This window comes from Amphiura filiformis, chromosome 13, assembly GCF_039555335.1.
Source record: "Amphiura filiformis chromosome 13, Afil_fr2py, whole genome shotgun sequence".
NCBI lineage: Eukaryota > Metazoa > Echinodermata > Ophiuroidea > Amphilepidida > Amphiuridae > Amphiura > Amphiura filiformis.
This window is the reverse complement of record NC_092640.1, coordinates 9,232,025-9,249,017: the sequence shown is the minus strand read 5'-3', so window position 1 is coordinate 9,249,017 and position 16,993 is coordinate 9,232,025. Positions and strand designations below refer to the sequence as shown.

Here is a 16,993-nt window from a genome sequence, read left to right as displayed (position 1 = left end):
TGAAAACTACAATACCTTAAATATTTTCGAATTGTACAACAAAGAACTGGGTATATTTATGTATAAGTATAAAACTGGTTTACTTCCTCAATCATTTGATAATTTATTTACAGAATTGGAAAGTATTCACAAATATGATACGAGAAACAAGACTGATTACAGACTCGAAATACACAAAATTAAATCTGTATTAACTTTGGGACGAAACTTTGGAACTTGTTCCCCATGATATTAAAGCGGCTCGAAATTTAAATTCTTTTAAAAGCGCTTGTCGTCTTTTCTCATGGAGAAAAATCTAAGCATATAATATATCTTTGTTGTAAATTATGTATCAGTATTTGGTACATGTATATAATTGGTTTAGGATTTGTTTGAACTATTTTTCTTATCACATCCGTAATTTTGACTTATTGATCAAATGATTTATTTTTGTGAGTTATTTTCCTACATTACCTTGCTTTTTGTTGCTTGAGACATCTGTTTGTGTGTGTGTGTAAATGTATGTATCTGTATTTGAGTGTAATTCTTAATTTCTGTAATTCTAGTATTATATTAATTAGCCTAATATTTCTTTTAAGGTGGTGTAACGCTCAATTCAGGCTTTTGCCTTTTGTTACATCTCCGCCATCTTTTTTAAATTCTATTTTGCCGTTTTGTTAAATTTACTTGCATGTATTTTGATATGATGGAAATAAATAAAATATGTAAATGTAATATGCAAATATCAGAATTTCAATCTTATTGCCATTAGTTCCCACTGAAGGGGTGTGTTTCATAAAAACATGACAATATTCTTTTAGATCCACAAAACTATTTTTCCCTGGAATCTGGAGTAGTTCTATAGGAACTTCACTGTTTTTACCCTGTCTATTTGTTTTTTTATGTGTCACTACTCAATAGTACTCATAGACACTTGAGAAATCTTACTAATCAAAACTGTAACACACACACCCCCATATAATACAACCTGACAGAATTTGGACTGGTATTGTGTATCCATGAACATGAATTGTGAAGAATGCCCTTTCTACAACCAAACTACCCTAGTAAAAATATTAACCTCAGGTAACTCTGTAAACTCTGTCCAGAGCTCTGTCCAGAGTAAAGAACAATGGGTTACAGAGTTTGTCCGGAGACAGTACAGAGAAAAAACTCAGGAACTTGGATCAGTATTACAAAAGAAACTCAGGCATCTCAGGAACTTGCTGGAGTATTCCAGAGAAACTCAGTGACATAACTGTCAACAGTTATACATCATCCATTGTCCTCTATACAATACATGGCCAACTTCCTCCTCCCACTTCTCCACCCACTTTATACTTTACTTGTTCCACAATAGGCACTTATTGATTACCTATGAACCACTACATATCTCCATTTAGTGCTCTATATCAGGAAAGTTGACTTTCCTGTCTGCCTGTATCATTCAAGTTGTAACTGTTTTAAGTTGATATTTTTTGACAGTTCCAAGTTGATATTTTTACCTACTTCAATTTGATATTTTTAACCGTTTCAATTTTAATTTTTTACCTTTCATGTTGATATTTATTACTTGTTTTCTACAGTTGATATTTTTTACCTGTTTTAAGTTGACAGTTTTATTATTTCAAGCTGTTATTTAATTAGGTAAAAAAAGGTTTAATCTCAAAGCTCATGGGTGCATTTGTAAAATCGCATGCATTTGAATTTGAAAAATTGCAGATTTTTTTTTTTTCCAAAATTTTCCGGAAAAAATTTGGCGAAAATCAGATTTTTTTTTCTCAAAATACCATAAAAATACCAAGTCGGGAATTTAGAAAAAAAATCGCATTTCGCATTTGTTTTCAAACAACTTGTGAGATTTGAGACAAACCTTTTTTTTTGCCTTACCTATTTCAAGAATAAAATTTTGGACCTTTTTGTCCTGACTTGGCATACTATCCCGATGATTTTTTTTTCCATTTTATTTTTTATTTATTAGATATAGGCCTATATTGTTAGGTTTCCTTACTGGACAAAAACTATAGAGCCACAATCCATTGAAGACAAGCTATACATGTATCATGGGTTACTAAATAGGCTTCCATTTATTAAGTCATACAGACAGGGACAGTAGAATACGGTTCCTGATAGATCATGCCGTTTCATGTCCACACTCAACATACATGTGCTTGAGTAGTTGTGGTTAACACAGGCCTATCATTTATAAGCTTGTCTTCCAATTTATCAGCTTAATTATTACATGCAATAGTACATAAGACCAAGTAAAATATTAACACGTTTCCTGTCCCCTCCCATTTATGCTAAATTCAAAGCCAAATGTGGGTATTTACACCCATCTCAGTGATAAAAAAATGAAAATAAAAATAAAAAGCCTTTCCTCCTTTTTTTCAGAAACCTGGATGAGAAACATTTGTACTACTAATTTAGTATACCTGAAAATCATATTTATTATATTTCACAAATCAGGATAATGCATCTTTATATAGAAAATATATTTTTGTGTGTTGTTATTTTCCTTTTTTTCAGTTATTTTTTTGTCATTTTCAGTTCAAGCAAATGGGTCAGATTATTTTTCTTTGTAAATTCTGCTTTGAAGTAAATATTGATTAAAGTTGATCAAGTAACCCGAAATATATTAAAGTAATAGTACAGCTATCATCCCAAAGGATTTTCATTCTTTTGAGGGAGTACTGCACACACCCATCAGCAGACATGCCAACTTTGAAATCCAGATTTCCATACTCAGAAGAACAAAATTCCGTATTTTGCACCCTAAACCCGTATTTTTCAAATATGTACCTGCCAACTCCAAAGTGGAACACATAATTGCGAAGGAGCACTTGTGCGACCAAGCACGTAACGGCGGGGTTCAGGGGCTCGCCTTATGAATTTGCAATCAAATTTGGCAATGAAAGAAACATTCCATCTAAGTAATAAATCAATACAGAAAGATGCTTCCTTTACAAGTTATCACTCATTGAAAGTGCTACTTTGCTATACTTTGCATGGAAAGCGCCATCTTAAAGTCGTCATATTTCCTTAATCACATGACTGATCAATCTGATTTTCAGATATGTGATGCACAGTTAAAAATTAATTATTAAAAGATTTGGTGACCTCAGTCGACCTTTGACCTTGTATGTGACCTTTGACCTCACGAAATTGGATAAAGTATGTAGAGGAAACAAACTGATATATTTCTGGAAACATTTGGTTTTGTTACTTCTGATGTATAGAAGCATGCTTTGTTAAAACTTTCCAAGTTCAGAAAATCATTGATCATCATCATCATCATCATCATCATCATCATCATCATCATCATCATCATTATAGTATCAATTGGTAGGCCTAACATCGGGTTTTGTTCATGTATTCCAAAAAAATTAAACAGGTTAATGTCAATGTCAATTAGAAGACTGTACTGGGTAGGCCTATATAGTAGAGAGTCTAAGCATGGTTTAAGAAAAATATTACAAATATTAAAAATATTAATGTGCCACTGGTGCACCATTGAGAAAACAAAGTCGGAAAGCATCTTGCAGACTTGTTCTTTTGCAGACCTAAATAGTGAACTAAATACCTCCAGAAGACACAGCATGTGTAGCAGTTAGATGAAGATGCTTAATAAAAAAATATTAATGTGCATGAAAAATCAGGAGAAGATTATTTCGGAAACCATCTTTTAGGCCTATTAAATATTTCTTTAATGTGCATGCATGGTGCGAAAGTCGGAAGTAAAAGTAGGCCGGAAACCTTCTTGTAGGATAGTTAACTAAATACCTTCAGAAGACATAGCATTAGGTGGTTAATAAAAAAATATTAATGTGCATTAAAAATCTGCAAGTCAGGAGAAGATTATTTCGGAAACCATACTTTTAGACCTTTTAAATATTTCTTTAATGTGCATGCATGGTGCGAAAGTCGGAAGTAAAAGGAGGTCGGAAATCTTCTTGTATGCTTATTTGCACCAATAGAGCTAAAGAGTAAAACTAAATACCTTCAGAAGACATAGCATTAGGCGGTTAAAAAAATATTAATGTGCATGAAAAATCTGCAACTTAGTCAGAAGAAAATTATTTCGGAAACCATCTTGTAGGCATATTAAATACCGTATTTCTTTTTAATGTGCATGTGCTGCATGGTGCGAAAGTCTGAAGTAAAAGGAGGTCGGAAACCATCTTAATGCTTATTATTTTGCACCAATAGAGCTAAACAGTTACCTAAACATGCTAAATACCTTCAGAAGACATAACATATACTAGCATTAGGTGAATAATATTAATGCGCATGAAAAATCTGCAAGTCAGAAGAAAATTATTTCGGAAAGTACCGTGTAGGCCTATTAAATAATATTTTTTTAATGTGCATGCGTCATCGAAAGTCGAGAGAAAAACGATGTAGGCAACCACTTAATAATCAGACCAAGAAAGTGGTCAAATGATATCAGTAATTCAGGCGGTAGTCTAATCTTGCAGCTGTTTATCTTTTTAAGACACAACATTTATTATTTTGGTCAAAATTCTGGAATTCCGGGTGTTTTTTTTTGGGTGACCGTGCTACCGTATTTTTCATGTTCTACCGTACTAAATACGGTGAAATAATAGCCTTCGGGACTGTTGAATAATTGTTTGTTCAGGAAGAAGGAAACATAAAAATAAAGGACAGAAAAAACAAACACAAAAAGACTTGTAATGATATCCATATCAACTTTTAGCGTAAGCCTATTTTGCTAGTACATGTACATTTTGCAATTCCCTAGATAAATTTAAAGATGATAAAACTGTAAGACTTTAATAAAATTTCCATGATCCCTTTATTATGCAAGTCCTTAAATTTACATTTAAAATTATAATATTTTCTAAAGGTTTAACCTGGGGTTTTAGCTTGAATTACAAGATTTTGTCATTAAAGATTTTTTGAGTCCAGAAATATACTGTTTTCCACAAGAGGGGCCTACATGATAGGCACATCTGGATCTTTGCATTTATTTCAACACAAACAGAGTATACCCCCATGCATTTAGAATGTTTAGGCATTATACTCTGTTGTTGGTCATGTTTACAGAGATACTCCGTCAGATTTGGGCTACATGCCAGAGCTCACTGGGCGTATTCTTTTGTTCTTGCTCCGTTATTGACGGAGCTCTGTCAAATAAGCCACCATAGGAATACACATAATGGTTGAGAGACTCCGTTAATTTGGGCTCTCTGTGGGTGGAATCTTTTGTTTCTTGACGGAGGACTGCCGGAGCATGCCGGAGTATCAGTGGCATGGTTCCTGAGTGGGAAGGGGGCAAGTAAAAGGGGAAAAATTTTCAAATCTGGGGCAGTAAAAGTTGTCCTATATATGGGAGGCCTATATATATATATTAGGAGCTAAAATAACCGAAAATTTGAAGTCGACAGTCGTTTATGCCCCATTCGCCCTTAGTTACTAGTCTCAGGTTTTATGCAATAACAGTTCGTACATTTATACGGTCGGAACTTAACCAAAAGATGGTGACTCTTTCTGGACTCATGTAGGCCTATTTGCAATTTTAAATTAAAACTCCCTCAGAACCCTGGCTGGATGACTCGACTAGATAATGGTACTCATTTATCATGCATGTGGTCGTCAAATCTTGACTTTATTGAGCCTGTTTCCATCGGAGTTTATTATGGGACCAACACTGATCGTGTCAACGGTTTTGTGTCACGGTCAAAAACTAATTTTTTCCTCAATGAATTAGGTTAGTAGCGTGTAACATGTATTAATGATGGATGTTTGAGATGATGCTGTACTGCTGCCGTATAGGCCTAATATCAAGTTATTTTAAGTCTAAATGGAAGCAAACTTGAGTCATCATTATAGAAATCTTATAGTATACCCCTACTAATCATTGTTATGAGTCGGAAAACTGAAGTTGGTGTTTTTACTTCAACCTTTTCATGCTTATCACTTGACCTTAAGTATGTATTGGCTTTGACTGCTATATAAGCCTATAATTATACGATCGATAAATAAACCCTGGGAAACAAACCAGAAACGTTTTGTTCAGCGTTCTATACTAGTATAAGCAGAAGTTATACTATACTTTCACTCCCGCTTTCACTGAGTCTCGGTCTCAATATTACAGCCTACAGTTCTGTTAAACATTGTTAAAAGACCGTGGTCTTTTTAATTAATTGTTTGGTCAGGTAGACGGAAAAGTCAAAATCGAGACAAAAAAAAATAAAATAAGAGAGAGAGAGAGAAAGTGTTGGCCTTTGCTAGTTCATATCCCATACCATGAATACCCTATAAATTAGAAAGTTATATTTTTAAAGGTGACAAAACTAGGTTTTAAAAAAATACGATCACTTTAGAATTATGCAAGTCCTTAAATTTGTACTTCAAATTGTAATCTTTTTAAACGTGGATTGTAAGCTTTTGTCATTCAAGTCTAAGACCGCGGGTCTGAAAATTACTTTAAAACGTTTCGAGTACAGAAATAATCTTCTTTTTTGTAAGAGGGGCTAGATATAATAGGCCTATATACTCCTTTTCTCTGGATTTTTGCATTTCAACACAATCAGTATTGAGTATACTTATTTAGCATGTTTAGGCTCCAACTATTATACTATGTTGTTGGTCATATTTACAGAGATACTCCGTCAGATTTGGGCTACATGCCGGAGCTCACTGGGCGTATTCTTTTGTTCTTGCTCCGTTATTAACGGAGCTCTGTCAAATAAGCCACCATAGGAATACGCACAATGGTTGAGAGACTCCGTTAATTTGGGCTCTCTGTGGGTGGAATCTTTTGTTTCTTGACGGAGGACTGCCGGAGCATGCCGGAGTATGACGGAGCTGCAGTGGCATGGTTCCGATCGAGAAGTTTGAGGAAGAGCCTCGGTCAGAGTGGGAAGGGAAGGGAGCTCACAGTTTTGTAAAATTCAACTTATTTTTAAATTTGGGGCAGTATAGGTATAGGCCTCGGGTATAAGTCAAGAGATGTGAGCACATTTTCCACCACTTTTTGATTCTTTAAACCTTTACAGCAAAATTTTGACCCCGACTTTTTCGCACGCACGCTCAATTAATATTTTTGTTTAACCCTTTAACATATATAAGCTAACATGTTTAACTGACTTTAAAGTCAATAAATATAATTTTAATATAAGTTTAAGTCAACGGTCGCATAAAAACTATAGTAAAAACCTGTGTCGTTTTGTCCCCTGACTCTTTCTGGATTCATAGTCCCAATTTTAAAATAAAAATTCATAAGAGCCCCGGCTGGATGACCCGTCTAAATAATGGTACTAATTAAACATGCCTATGGTCAAAATCTTGAATCTTTATTGAGAACATGTTTCCATGCCCAAAATTGATTAATTTTGGCCCATTATCGGACCGCCAGCATGCTGATCGTGTTGTGGTTTGCGTTAAAAAAAACTCATCTCATTTTTCACAATGAATATTACCCTATTAAGAAGTATGTAATGTGCATTAATTAACGATGACGTTTGAGATGATGTTGGACTTGCTGCTGTATAGGCCTAATATCAAGTTATGTTAGGTCTAAATGGAAACAAACTTGGGTCATATGAAATTCTTACATATGTCCTATAGGCCTAATATCAAGTTATGTTAAGTCTAAACATGCTAAATGGAAGCAAACTTGGGTCATATGAAAATCTTATACTAATCATTGTCTGACGTCATATGCAATGGTCAAAGGTCACAGTTCCTTAAATGTAGTTGCTGGACGGCTGTTCTTTTTTTTTTCAAGAAAGCTTTATTTTTAAAAATCTCTATCCCATGATGCATTTCAAATATACGCAGGTGGCTCAGTTTTCAAGTTATGAGCCTTTAAAGTTTGTGCTTTTACTTGAACCTTTTCATGTATTAAAAATCCTCCTTATATGGACTAGTTCCTACTGACGGTTCCTTAAATGAGGCTGTCAGACGGCGAAGCTCTGTCCATTTTTTTCAAGAAAGCTTTATTTTTAAAATCTCTATCCCATGATGCATTTCAAATATACTCAGGTGGCTCAGTTTTCAAGTTATGAGCCTTTAAAGTTGGTGCTTTTACTTGAACCTTTTCATGTATTAAAATCCTCTTTATATGGACTTAGTTCCTACTGACGGTTCCTTAAATGGGGCTGTCAGACGGCGAAGCTCTGTCCATTTTTTTCAAGAAAGCTTTATTTTTAAAATCTCTATCCCATGATGCATTTCAAATATACGCAGGCGGCTCAGTTTTCAAGTTATGAGCCTTTAAAGTTTGTGCTTTTACTTGAACCTTTTCATGTATTAAAAATCCTCCTTATATGGACTAGTTCCTACTGACGGTTCCTTAAATGGGGCTGTCAGGACGGTAAGCTCTGTCTATTTTTTTTCAGGAAAGCTTATCCCATGATGCAGTTCATATGTATTCAGATGGCTCAGTTTTGTTACGAGCCTTTAAAGTTGGTGCTTTTGCTTCAACCTTATTTTCATGTAATAAAAATCCTCCATATGGACTTAGTTCCTACTGACGGTTCCCTAAATGGGGCTGTCAGGCGCATGTAAGCTCTGTCCATTTTTTTCAAGAAAGCTTTATTTTTAAAATCTCTATCCCATGATGCATTTCAAATATACGCAGGTGGCTCAGTTTTCAAGTTATGAGCCTTTAAAGTTGGTGCTTTTACTTGAACCTTTTCATGTATTAAAATCCTCCTTATATGGACTTAGTTCCTACTGACGGTTCCTTAAATGGGGCTGTCATACAGCGTAGCCCTGCCATTTTTTTTCAAGTAAGCTTTATTTTTAAAATCTCTATCCCATGGTGCATTTCAAATATACGCAGGTGGCTCAGTTTTCAAGTTATGAGCCTTTAAAGTTGGTGCTTTTATTTGAATCTTTTCATGTATTAAAAATCCTCCTATATGGACTTAGTTCCTACTGACGGTTCCTTAAATGGGGCTGTGAGACGGCGAAGCTCTGTTCATTTTTTTTCAAGAAAGCTTTATTTTTAAAATCTCTATCCCATGATGCAGTTCATATGTATTCAGATAGCTCAGTTTTCAAGTTACGAGCCTTTAAAGTTGGTGCTTTTGCTTCAACCTTTTTATGCATTTCTTTGAAAAATTCTTCATATAAACTTATTCCTGTATAATTTCAACTTCTGTATTGGTAAAATACCTCCCCATTGCTAGCGTTGATTTAATGAACTGCACATTATAATGCTTAGGGGAGCAATAAGACACTATGAACCCTATTTAGCTATTGAAAGTGATATTTAAGAAGAAAGTTCTTATCTTTCTGGTATAAAAAAAAAACCTCTGAAACATCCTTTGCCATCTTTTTCTTCTTAAACATGTTAAAGTTTCTCATCTTGGAAATAATTTATAACCCCACTACATGTATATCAAAAGGTATATGAAGCCAAGTTTAATGCTGCATGAGAGCAAACCTAATGTGATTTAATATTTTTTTATTTAATTTTTTTTTCAAAGTTTTAGGGGCCTGAGCTTTCGATCCTAGCAGGATCTTTATCAAAGGCAGGGTGACAAGACAACACACAAACATGCATAGGGACATGGACATAAAGGAAAAGGAAATTAGCAAGACAATAGAAGACATAAGTGTTTCTTGGGAAATATCAATAGGGGCAGGAAGTGGGATGTCATGAATGGAAGTAAGAGGGATAAGGATATGAATGAAGACAATGGGCTGAATAGAAATATGAAAATGAATGGCAACTACAAAATGATAGATGTAAATAGGAAATAAAAATTAAAATAATAAAGTGGAGGAAAAATATATAAAAAATAAAAAATAATTGGGAAAAAAAATTGGGGAGGGGGGCAAAATATTATGATGATTAATAGCTACTTTTCAAGCTTTACTGTTTTATTTTTTTAGACTTAGTTCCCACCAACAGTGTTCTCTGTGCATGGGGCTGTTGGACAGTGAAGGAAATGGCTTTTGGCATTAAGCTTACAGAAATTACTGTCCAATACAATAATAATTGATAATGAATAATACTGCAAATTAAAATAGATCTATAAAAAATGCCTATATGATTTCATAAATATTGTGATATATTATTCTCATTTAGTATTATTGATATTCATAATATTATGAATGTAGTAAAATTAATATTTATCATTTTATTACATTCATTTCAATTTTCATTTCAAACAAATTGTCATAGCAGTATAAAGAAAACTTAAATGCAACAATTTTACAATACACATTACGGATTAAAGTACATTTAAGTACATCAAAATCATTAAGATTAATATATTTACTCAGAGAAGATGTAATATACTATAATAAAAATCTGTTAGTGTTACTACATTCCATGTATTAAGAATTAAATTAATAGACATACCCTGAACTCTTTGAACACTGAGTTATTAATAGTGGATGATTTTCAAGTTGAACAGCAATGTTGCCAATGCAAATGATGCATGCAACTGAAGATCATTATCCCTCTACATGTGAAGATCATTAGAATATCACTATTATAGAGCTCATTGGATCATGAAAGACCATGAAGACCTCATGAACACTACCACACAGCACAGGGCATCAATAAACATTGCTGGGTTAAAGCATTGAAATAGTTTCATGTACTATTTCCATGGTTAAAGCATCCACAGACCTTTATTGATTAAACAGTACTTGAGACCAGTGATTGACAGCATGTGTTACTGAGCTTATTGTTAAGCATTTAATGATTGACATTTGGTAGGCTCTGGTGTTTACCTGAGCTCAGGTAGGACTCTGGCCTGAGTTTCCAGTGAATATGCCTGAGTATGCCTGAGTTTTCTTTTGAAATTATGCCTCTCTTGCTGGAAACCTGAGTTTCCAGAGGATACTGCTCTGGACAAACTCTGTATGAACTCTGGCATTAGTCCGGAACATGGAACAAGAGCTAAATTATTTTTGTTAGGGTATACTGATGTGCCAAGTCACATCAACCGTCCCCACAATGATCAATTGAACTTGATGTTGAAAAGTAGACAAAACTAGTAGGTATTGCAATGTTTCCTGCCATATAATCTCTTTTATATTTTATAGTGGTTGAAGACCAGATATATCATGGGTTGAGTGCATTAGCGCCAATCCAGCTTGAAATGTAGAGAGGGGGATCGGCCTGAATTGTCAAAAAGTTTCTGAGGAGAACAAAAATGGGTCATTTGCCGAAAGGGTCACGACCGCTTCCTCCCCCCCACCCCAGATTGACGCCCATGGTTGAGTGATATGATCTAGCTAGGATTGAGGGCCAATTAGATAAGATAATTGGGATTACATACATAAGTAGCAACCTAGTTGACGTGATCTGATTGTGATGATTCACCATTGCAGCAAAATTACAGCGCTTTGAGTCCTCTAAGATCTGGAGAAAGGCGCTTTATAAATCCAAGATTTATTTAAATTTATTTATTTAAAGTGTATTGTATGCTCACATGATTTTGCAAATATGTCTGTTTTTCATCAGTTACATAGCATTGAACAACATAAACAAGTACCAAGATGTTTTGCTTTTGATAATGTACTTGAACCAATATATCGGAAGATCAGCAGACTTACCTAAGTTGCGATGAAGGTTTCGGAAATATACATATAGCCTGTTTAGATTTTAGAGACAAGTGGTTGTCATATGACTAGACTATAATTGTTTTGTTTTTCAGATGAGGGCAACACCTTTACATATGGCAGTATTTCTTGATCATTCTCACATTTGTAGGACATTGCTGAAACATCCCAATATAGATGTCAATGCTACTGACAAGGTAGGGATTTCAAAATGCTTATGTTGGGAGCCAAGGTCACTGGTTTCAAATAATCCTACAATTCTTACACTGTAAACATTCTCTACACTGTAACCATTCTCTTACAAAATGGTAAAACAGTTCATGATGAATGAAGTTCCCCTCTATTGATAGTTATTATAATTAGTTATTTATTAAGTTATAAGTTCCTTGCAAAATTAACATGTACCTCAATTTGTTGTCACAACTTGGACTATCATCAGGAGACAACTCAGGAAAGATGGATGTTTTGGGAGATTTGGGACCAGGAAAACTTGGTCAAGATTCTGTGCACTTGTCATTTCCCCCAAATAATGAAAAAATAATTATTATAATTTATTCAAACCTGTTGCAAACTGTTATACTCTGAGAGCCACAGAACATGATGGGGCATGTGTGTTATGTCTCTGCCGTAGCTGCCAAAAACATAAGAATTGTTATTTGAATTTTTGAAACCATGTTACATTAAAAAAAAAGTATAATTTCAAATAAATTTCAAAGAAACATAATTAATTTCATGCATAGATAAACTTTCTTTCTCTGTCTCAAATGTAATTTTGGAATGACTTCCAAAACCTGTTTCTAAGCTTTTTGGATGGGAAGATGATATAGAGGGCAGGTGTTGAACTGTAGAAAATAACATCATTGCTTTTCCACATCTGACTCATTGGCTCAGTTTAATTGGTAGAGCATTGGTCCGGTGATTTGAAGGTCCCATGAATTTGTCCCATGATCAATGAATTTTTTCATTGGCTTTCATTATATGCATGTGTGTTAAATAAATAGTTTGCAATTTAAAATGAAGTAACATCAGGAGTAACTCATGTTTTGTAAAATTCAGCTGTTTTGTTTTTTGGCAAAGACTTGTGATTTTTCAGGGTCATATGCAAAACAAATGTCAGACCGACCGTACTTGAAAGATCTGTCTGCCCGTAAAACAGGCTTTTTTTTATCTATCATCACCTTAGTATATCAAGTATGAAAATTTGTTGACTCATGATGATCACTGTAAAGGTAGGTGACCCAATCAACAGCCTCATACCCCACTCACCCATCCAAATAGAGATTATGACATCAGAAGAATGCTCATACTTTTCTCTTAATCTCAGGAAAATTGCAAGTCTGAAATAGATGATATGAGCCAAAAAGTGATAGCCTCATCCCCCATGGTGGTACACTACCTGTACTGTTCTATGACCAATTTTGATACACATTTTCCTTCTAATATATCCAAACTGCTGAACCAATTTAACTCAAAATTAGAATCTAATTTTTTCAGTGATAGGCACAAAACACAATAAGAAAACTCTATAATTGGTAAGTTATTGATTCATTTGTTATTGTTTTGTATTTTTTTAAACATTAGTTTGGGAACACTGCATTACACATAGCAACCTGTCAAGGTGATCATCATCTGTGCACACTGCTGATAGAACATGGAGCCTCAACTGACATTGTGAATCAGGTATTGTAACCATTACTATAGTGTGTGCCAGGTTACTGATGCAGTTGTTGCATCAACATCTCAGTACAAGTTCATTATTTTGTACAATTTCTCAAACAACAAGTCTTATGTGTTTTTGCAATATTTAAAACAAAATTGTGACTAAAAATTTTGAAAAATACAGACAAATATAACAACATATCAACCCGCAAAAAAAATGAACGCATTCAAAAGCACTGCATGTAGTACGCGCCCATCCATTATATCAATGGCAGTCATCTCCAATGGCAGTCGTTAAATGAACGCCAAGCACATAACAAAGTCACCATGTTATACCGGATTGTTCACGGCCTAGTCGCCATTCCTAGTGGTCCACCCTACTTCATTCCAGCCACTAACACAACCAGAGGCCACCACCTGCAGTTTAGACAACAACACTGCAGGATCCCGGTGGGGTCACTCAACTTGCAATACTGACCGCACGATCGTTACCAAAATCGCGGAAAAAGGGGTCATTTTTAGGGCTTGTCCGTGGACAAAATTGTCTGTGAAATTGGAAAATAGGGGTGTTTTATCGCACAAATGTCCACGAAATTGAAAAAAGGGGGTTCTTATTGTTTTCTCCCGATCACGTGGATAGCTGGCCAATAAATTTGGTTTCCTACTTCGTACTCACCCCAAATTTTGCAATAGCCAATTTATATGTGAGGGGTACTACATGTACTTGAATTTTGTGATGAAAAAAACTATTCATAAAATCCTCGTTCTTGAAATGTTGAAATAGGGTCAAAATAGCAAATGTGTCCTCGGAATCTAAAAAATAGGGGTGTTTCAGAGTACCATTTTGTCCTTGTTTTAGAGTAAAAAAGGGGGTAAAATTTCATGATTTGTCCTTGAAATCGACTGCAAAAGGGGGTAATTTGTACTTGTGGTAACGGTCCTATGTGTCCCCCCTTCCAGGGAGTGACCCCACCGGGTGCAGGATACAGTTCTCATTCTTCCCAAGCATCATTTGCCCGTAGAACACACTACCAGCTTCAGTCGTATCTGCCCCGTCTTTGGAGACCTTCCAAAGCCGGCTGAGCTAGTAGTCCACTGTCGCTTCGCTAGACTGGAAGAGGACGTGTTTCCGCCCACATCCTTAATTTGCACCACACACAGTACGACTATACTCAGGAGTGAAAACTTCTAAGAGGCCTGTACTTTAATATTGGAAGAAGAATGCATGGTTCTCATTTTACTAATGTTTGCTCTAATTGTTCATTCATTCATTCAATCTATCTTTATTCTGGTAAGCTCTTTCAATACATAAGTACTGATCTCCCAAGAGGTCCAGATCACACAATAGGCCTATATACAATTACACGTACAGTGTAGAAAATAATTAAAAATTATAATTACAATTGGTTCTCAGTATTTAAGAGTGTATGAAGACCAGTTGTTTAACATATGTTTTTCCCATTTATTGTGCTCTAGGATGGGAAAACATCGCTTGATCTGGCAAAAGATAACAACTTTCCATTCTTGCTGCTTTTGACAGGTGATGCCAAGGTATGCATTATCAATTGACATTCATGTATTGGCAGTAAGCAGAAATATTTTCTTGGGTTTGAAATCTACGGGCCCTCGATCATCTTGGAAAAATGTAAACATTTCACATTGGTGATCGACACTTTGTAAGACTTCAGATTAGCAAATCAACAGCAGGTATTAATGTCATGGATTGATGTTGAAGTCAGCATTAAATTCATCTTACTGACTTTGGTGACAAAATTGCGGCCACGTTGGGTAGCGTATCGGCGGGCCTGCAGTGATTTTCATATGAGGGCCTGTCTTTTTTCTAACACTTCTGGCAAAAGCTTGACCCCTCACACAGGGACCAGTTGCACCGGTTCTGTGATAACTGTAGAAATAAATTATAGTGGAAAATCATATATTATCACATCCACAGTTGGACCATGAATAGACAGGTGCTGATATCACATGATTTTCTAAGTTTTGAATTCTTACACACTGCAAATATATCTGCCCACAATATTTAGCAGGGACTTCTTTACATGTATGCACCACATAATTGACAGATCTACATGTTTCACTTGGCAGTGGTATCTGGAGGATGATATGCAGGGGAGTATTGGGGGGAAACACTGGGTGTTTATGCAAAAACACGCAAATTCAACCTTTGTGGTGGTAGTATTAGTAAGTAGTGGTCACTCTACTTCATGTAGTTGGCCTCTCAGTCTCTTCATTTGAATCAACAGTTGCCAACAGCTGTACGAGTGAGTTGGCATGGTTGGATTTACTTCTGTGTTGCGCACACATGGCCTGTATTCATCACACGGTGTACATGGACAAGTGTCACACTGTTGGCAGCTGTGTTCATTAAAATGAAATTTCTACTATAATAATATGATTATTTTCCTCCCCGACCATGTCTCACTAATCCAGTGGGAGAGTTTTGTGTGCTCAAATTATTTCACTATGAAATTTTGACAATGAAAATCACACTGATATTTACCTCAACTCTGAAAACATGCTGAAAAGAAATTCAGTGTGAAAAATCACACTGAAATCAAACCCTTTGTTATATATGCAGCTATGCAAATGAGAATAATGCTCATTTTCACTGAAATATCTCTGAAAACTTTAACCTGGGGCAAATCACACTGAAAATCTACTGAAAAGAATTGACCTCTTGGTAAATCACAATGAAATTGTTCACAACCGTGGCAGTGGTGATTCTTTAATCCCACTGAAATTGATTTAATCACACTGCAATGAGCTGGCCAGTGCTATTGTTATGTAAATTATCATCTGAATCATTGCTTATTATAGCAAGTATCAAAATACTGAAAATACACTGAAATACTTCTGAAACACAATTTCAGAGTTGACTTTCTTTTGTTCTGGTCATTTCAGTGTTGAGGTTTGCTTTTCAGTGCTTTTTTCATTGACAAAATTTCATAGTTTAAAGTTGCATACAGCATCATGTAGAATTATTTAGTAGCTCTTAATTCATAAATCCAAAACTGTTAAATATATTTCCTATTGCAGGTAGATGATCTGATGGTAGCTGTCGATGAACACACCCTTTGCTGTGCAATATGCTACTGTTCATTCAAGAAACCACAGATTCTTCCCTGTGGTCACAATTTTTGTAGCAATTGCCTAGAAACGCAGTGGCGGACCTCTTCACAAAAGGAATATATTGAGTGTTCTATATGCAAGCAAAAGGCAGCTGTTCCAGATGATGACATCACAGAGCTTATGTCAAACAAGCCTCTATTCCAGCAAGTGGAAGAAGCCAGGCACATTCAAAAATGGGAGAAACAAAATATTAAACCAATAAAGGTAATTATAGTTTCCACCAACATTGTTATTTTTGTTGTACCTATAAGTTAGAGGGTCATTTCAAGAGTGAATTAAGGTAAATTGTGATCACATGGAACTGACAGGGAGTGCAGATATTTTTTAATGTTGGGAATATTTTTGAAGAATTATAAATATGTTTTTGCAGACTCATGGTTTGAGAACCCACCTTTGTTTCCAATGGACGTTTTATTGTGAAATTTCATTGTACAAAGAATACATTAAAATAAAAAAAATCCACATAGCCCCTGCATGAAAAGTATTTAATTATCTTTGTAATCACTCAAAAAGCATTTTGTGTGAATTTTACATCCGAACTAGGTGCTATTAAATTTTTATGAGCCTTTTTATTTTACATGTAAAGTGTATGGGGGTGACGATTAGAAATGGACGGCAATATTGAAAAACCCTCATTTTGGGCCATTTTAGACAC

General features: G+C 35.1%; 1 protein-coding gene across 1 annotated transcript in view; it reads left to right on the top strand.

Moving 5' to 3' along the window:
- LOC140167966 (uncharacterized) overlaps positions 1-16,993 on the top strand; it is a 63,314-nt gene that overhangs the window by 38,254 nt on the left and 8,067 nt on the right. The window contains exons 14-17 of the mRNA XM_072191256.1: positions 11,628-11,729; positions 13,114-13,212; positions 14,668-14,742; positions 16,246-16,542. Of these exons, the coding sequence (XP_072047357.1) occupies positions 11,628-11,729; positions 13,114-13,212; positions 14,668-14,742; positions 16,246-16,542 (573 nt within the window). The remainder of the gene's footprint in view (positions 1-11,627; positions 11,730-13,113; positions 13,213-14,667; positions 14,743-16,245; positions 16,543-16,993) is intronic.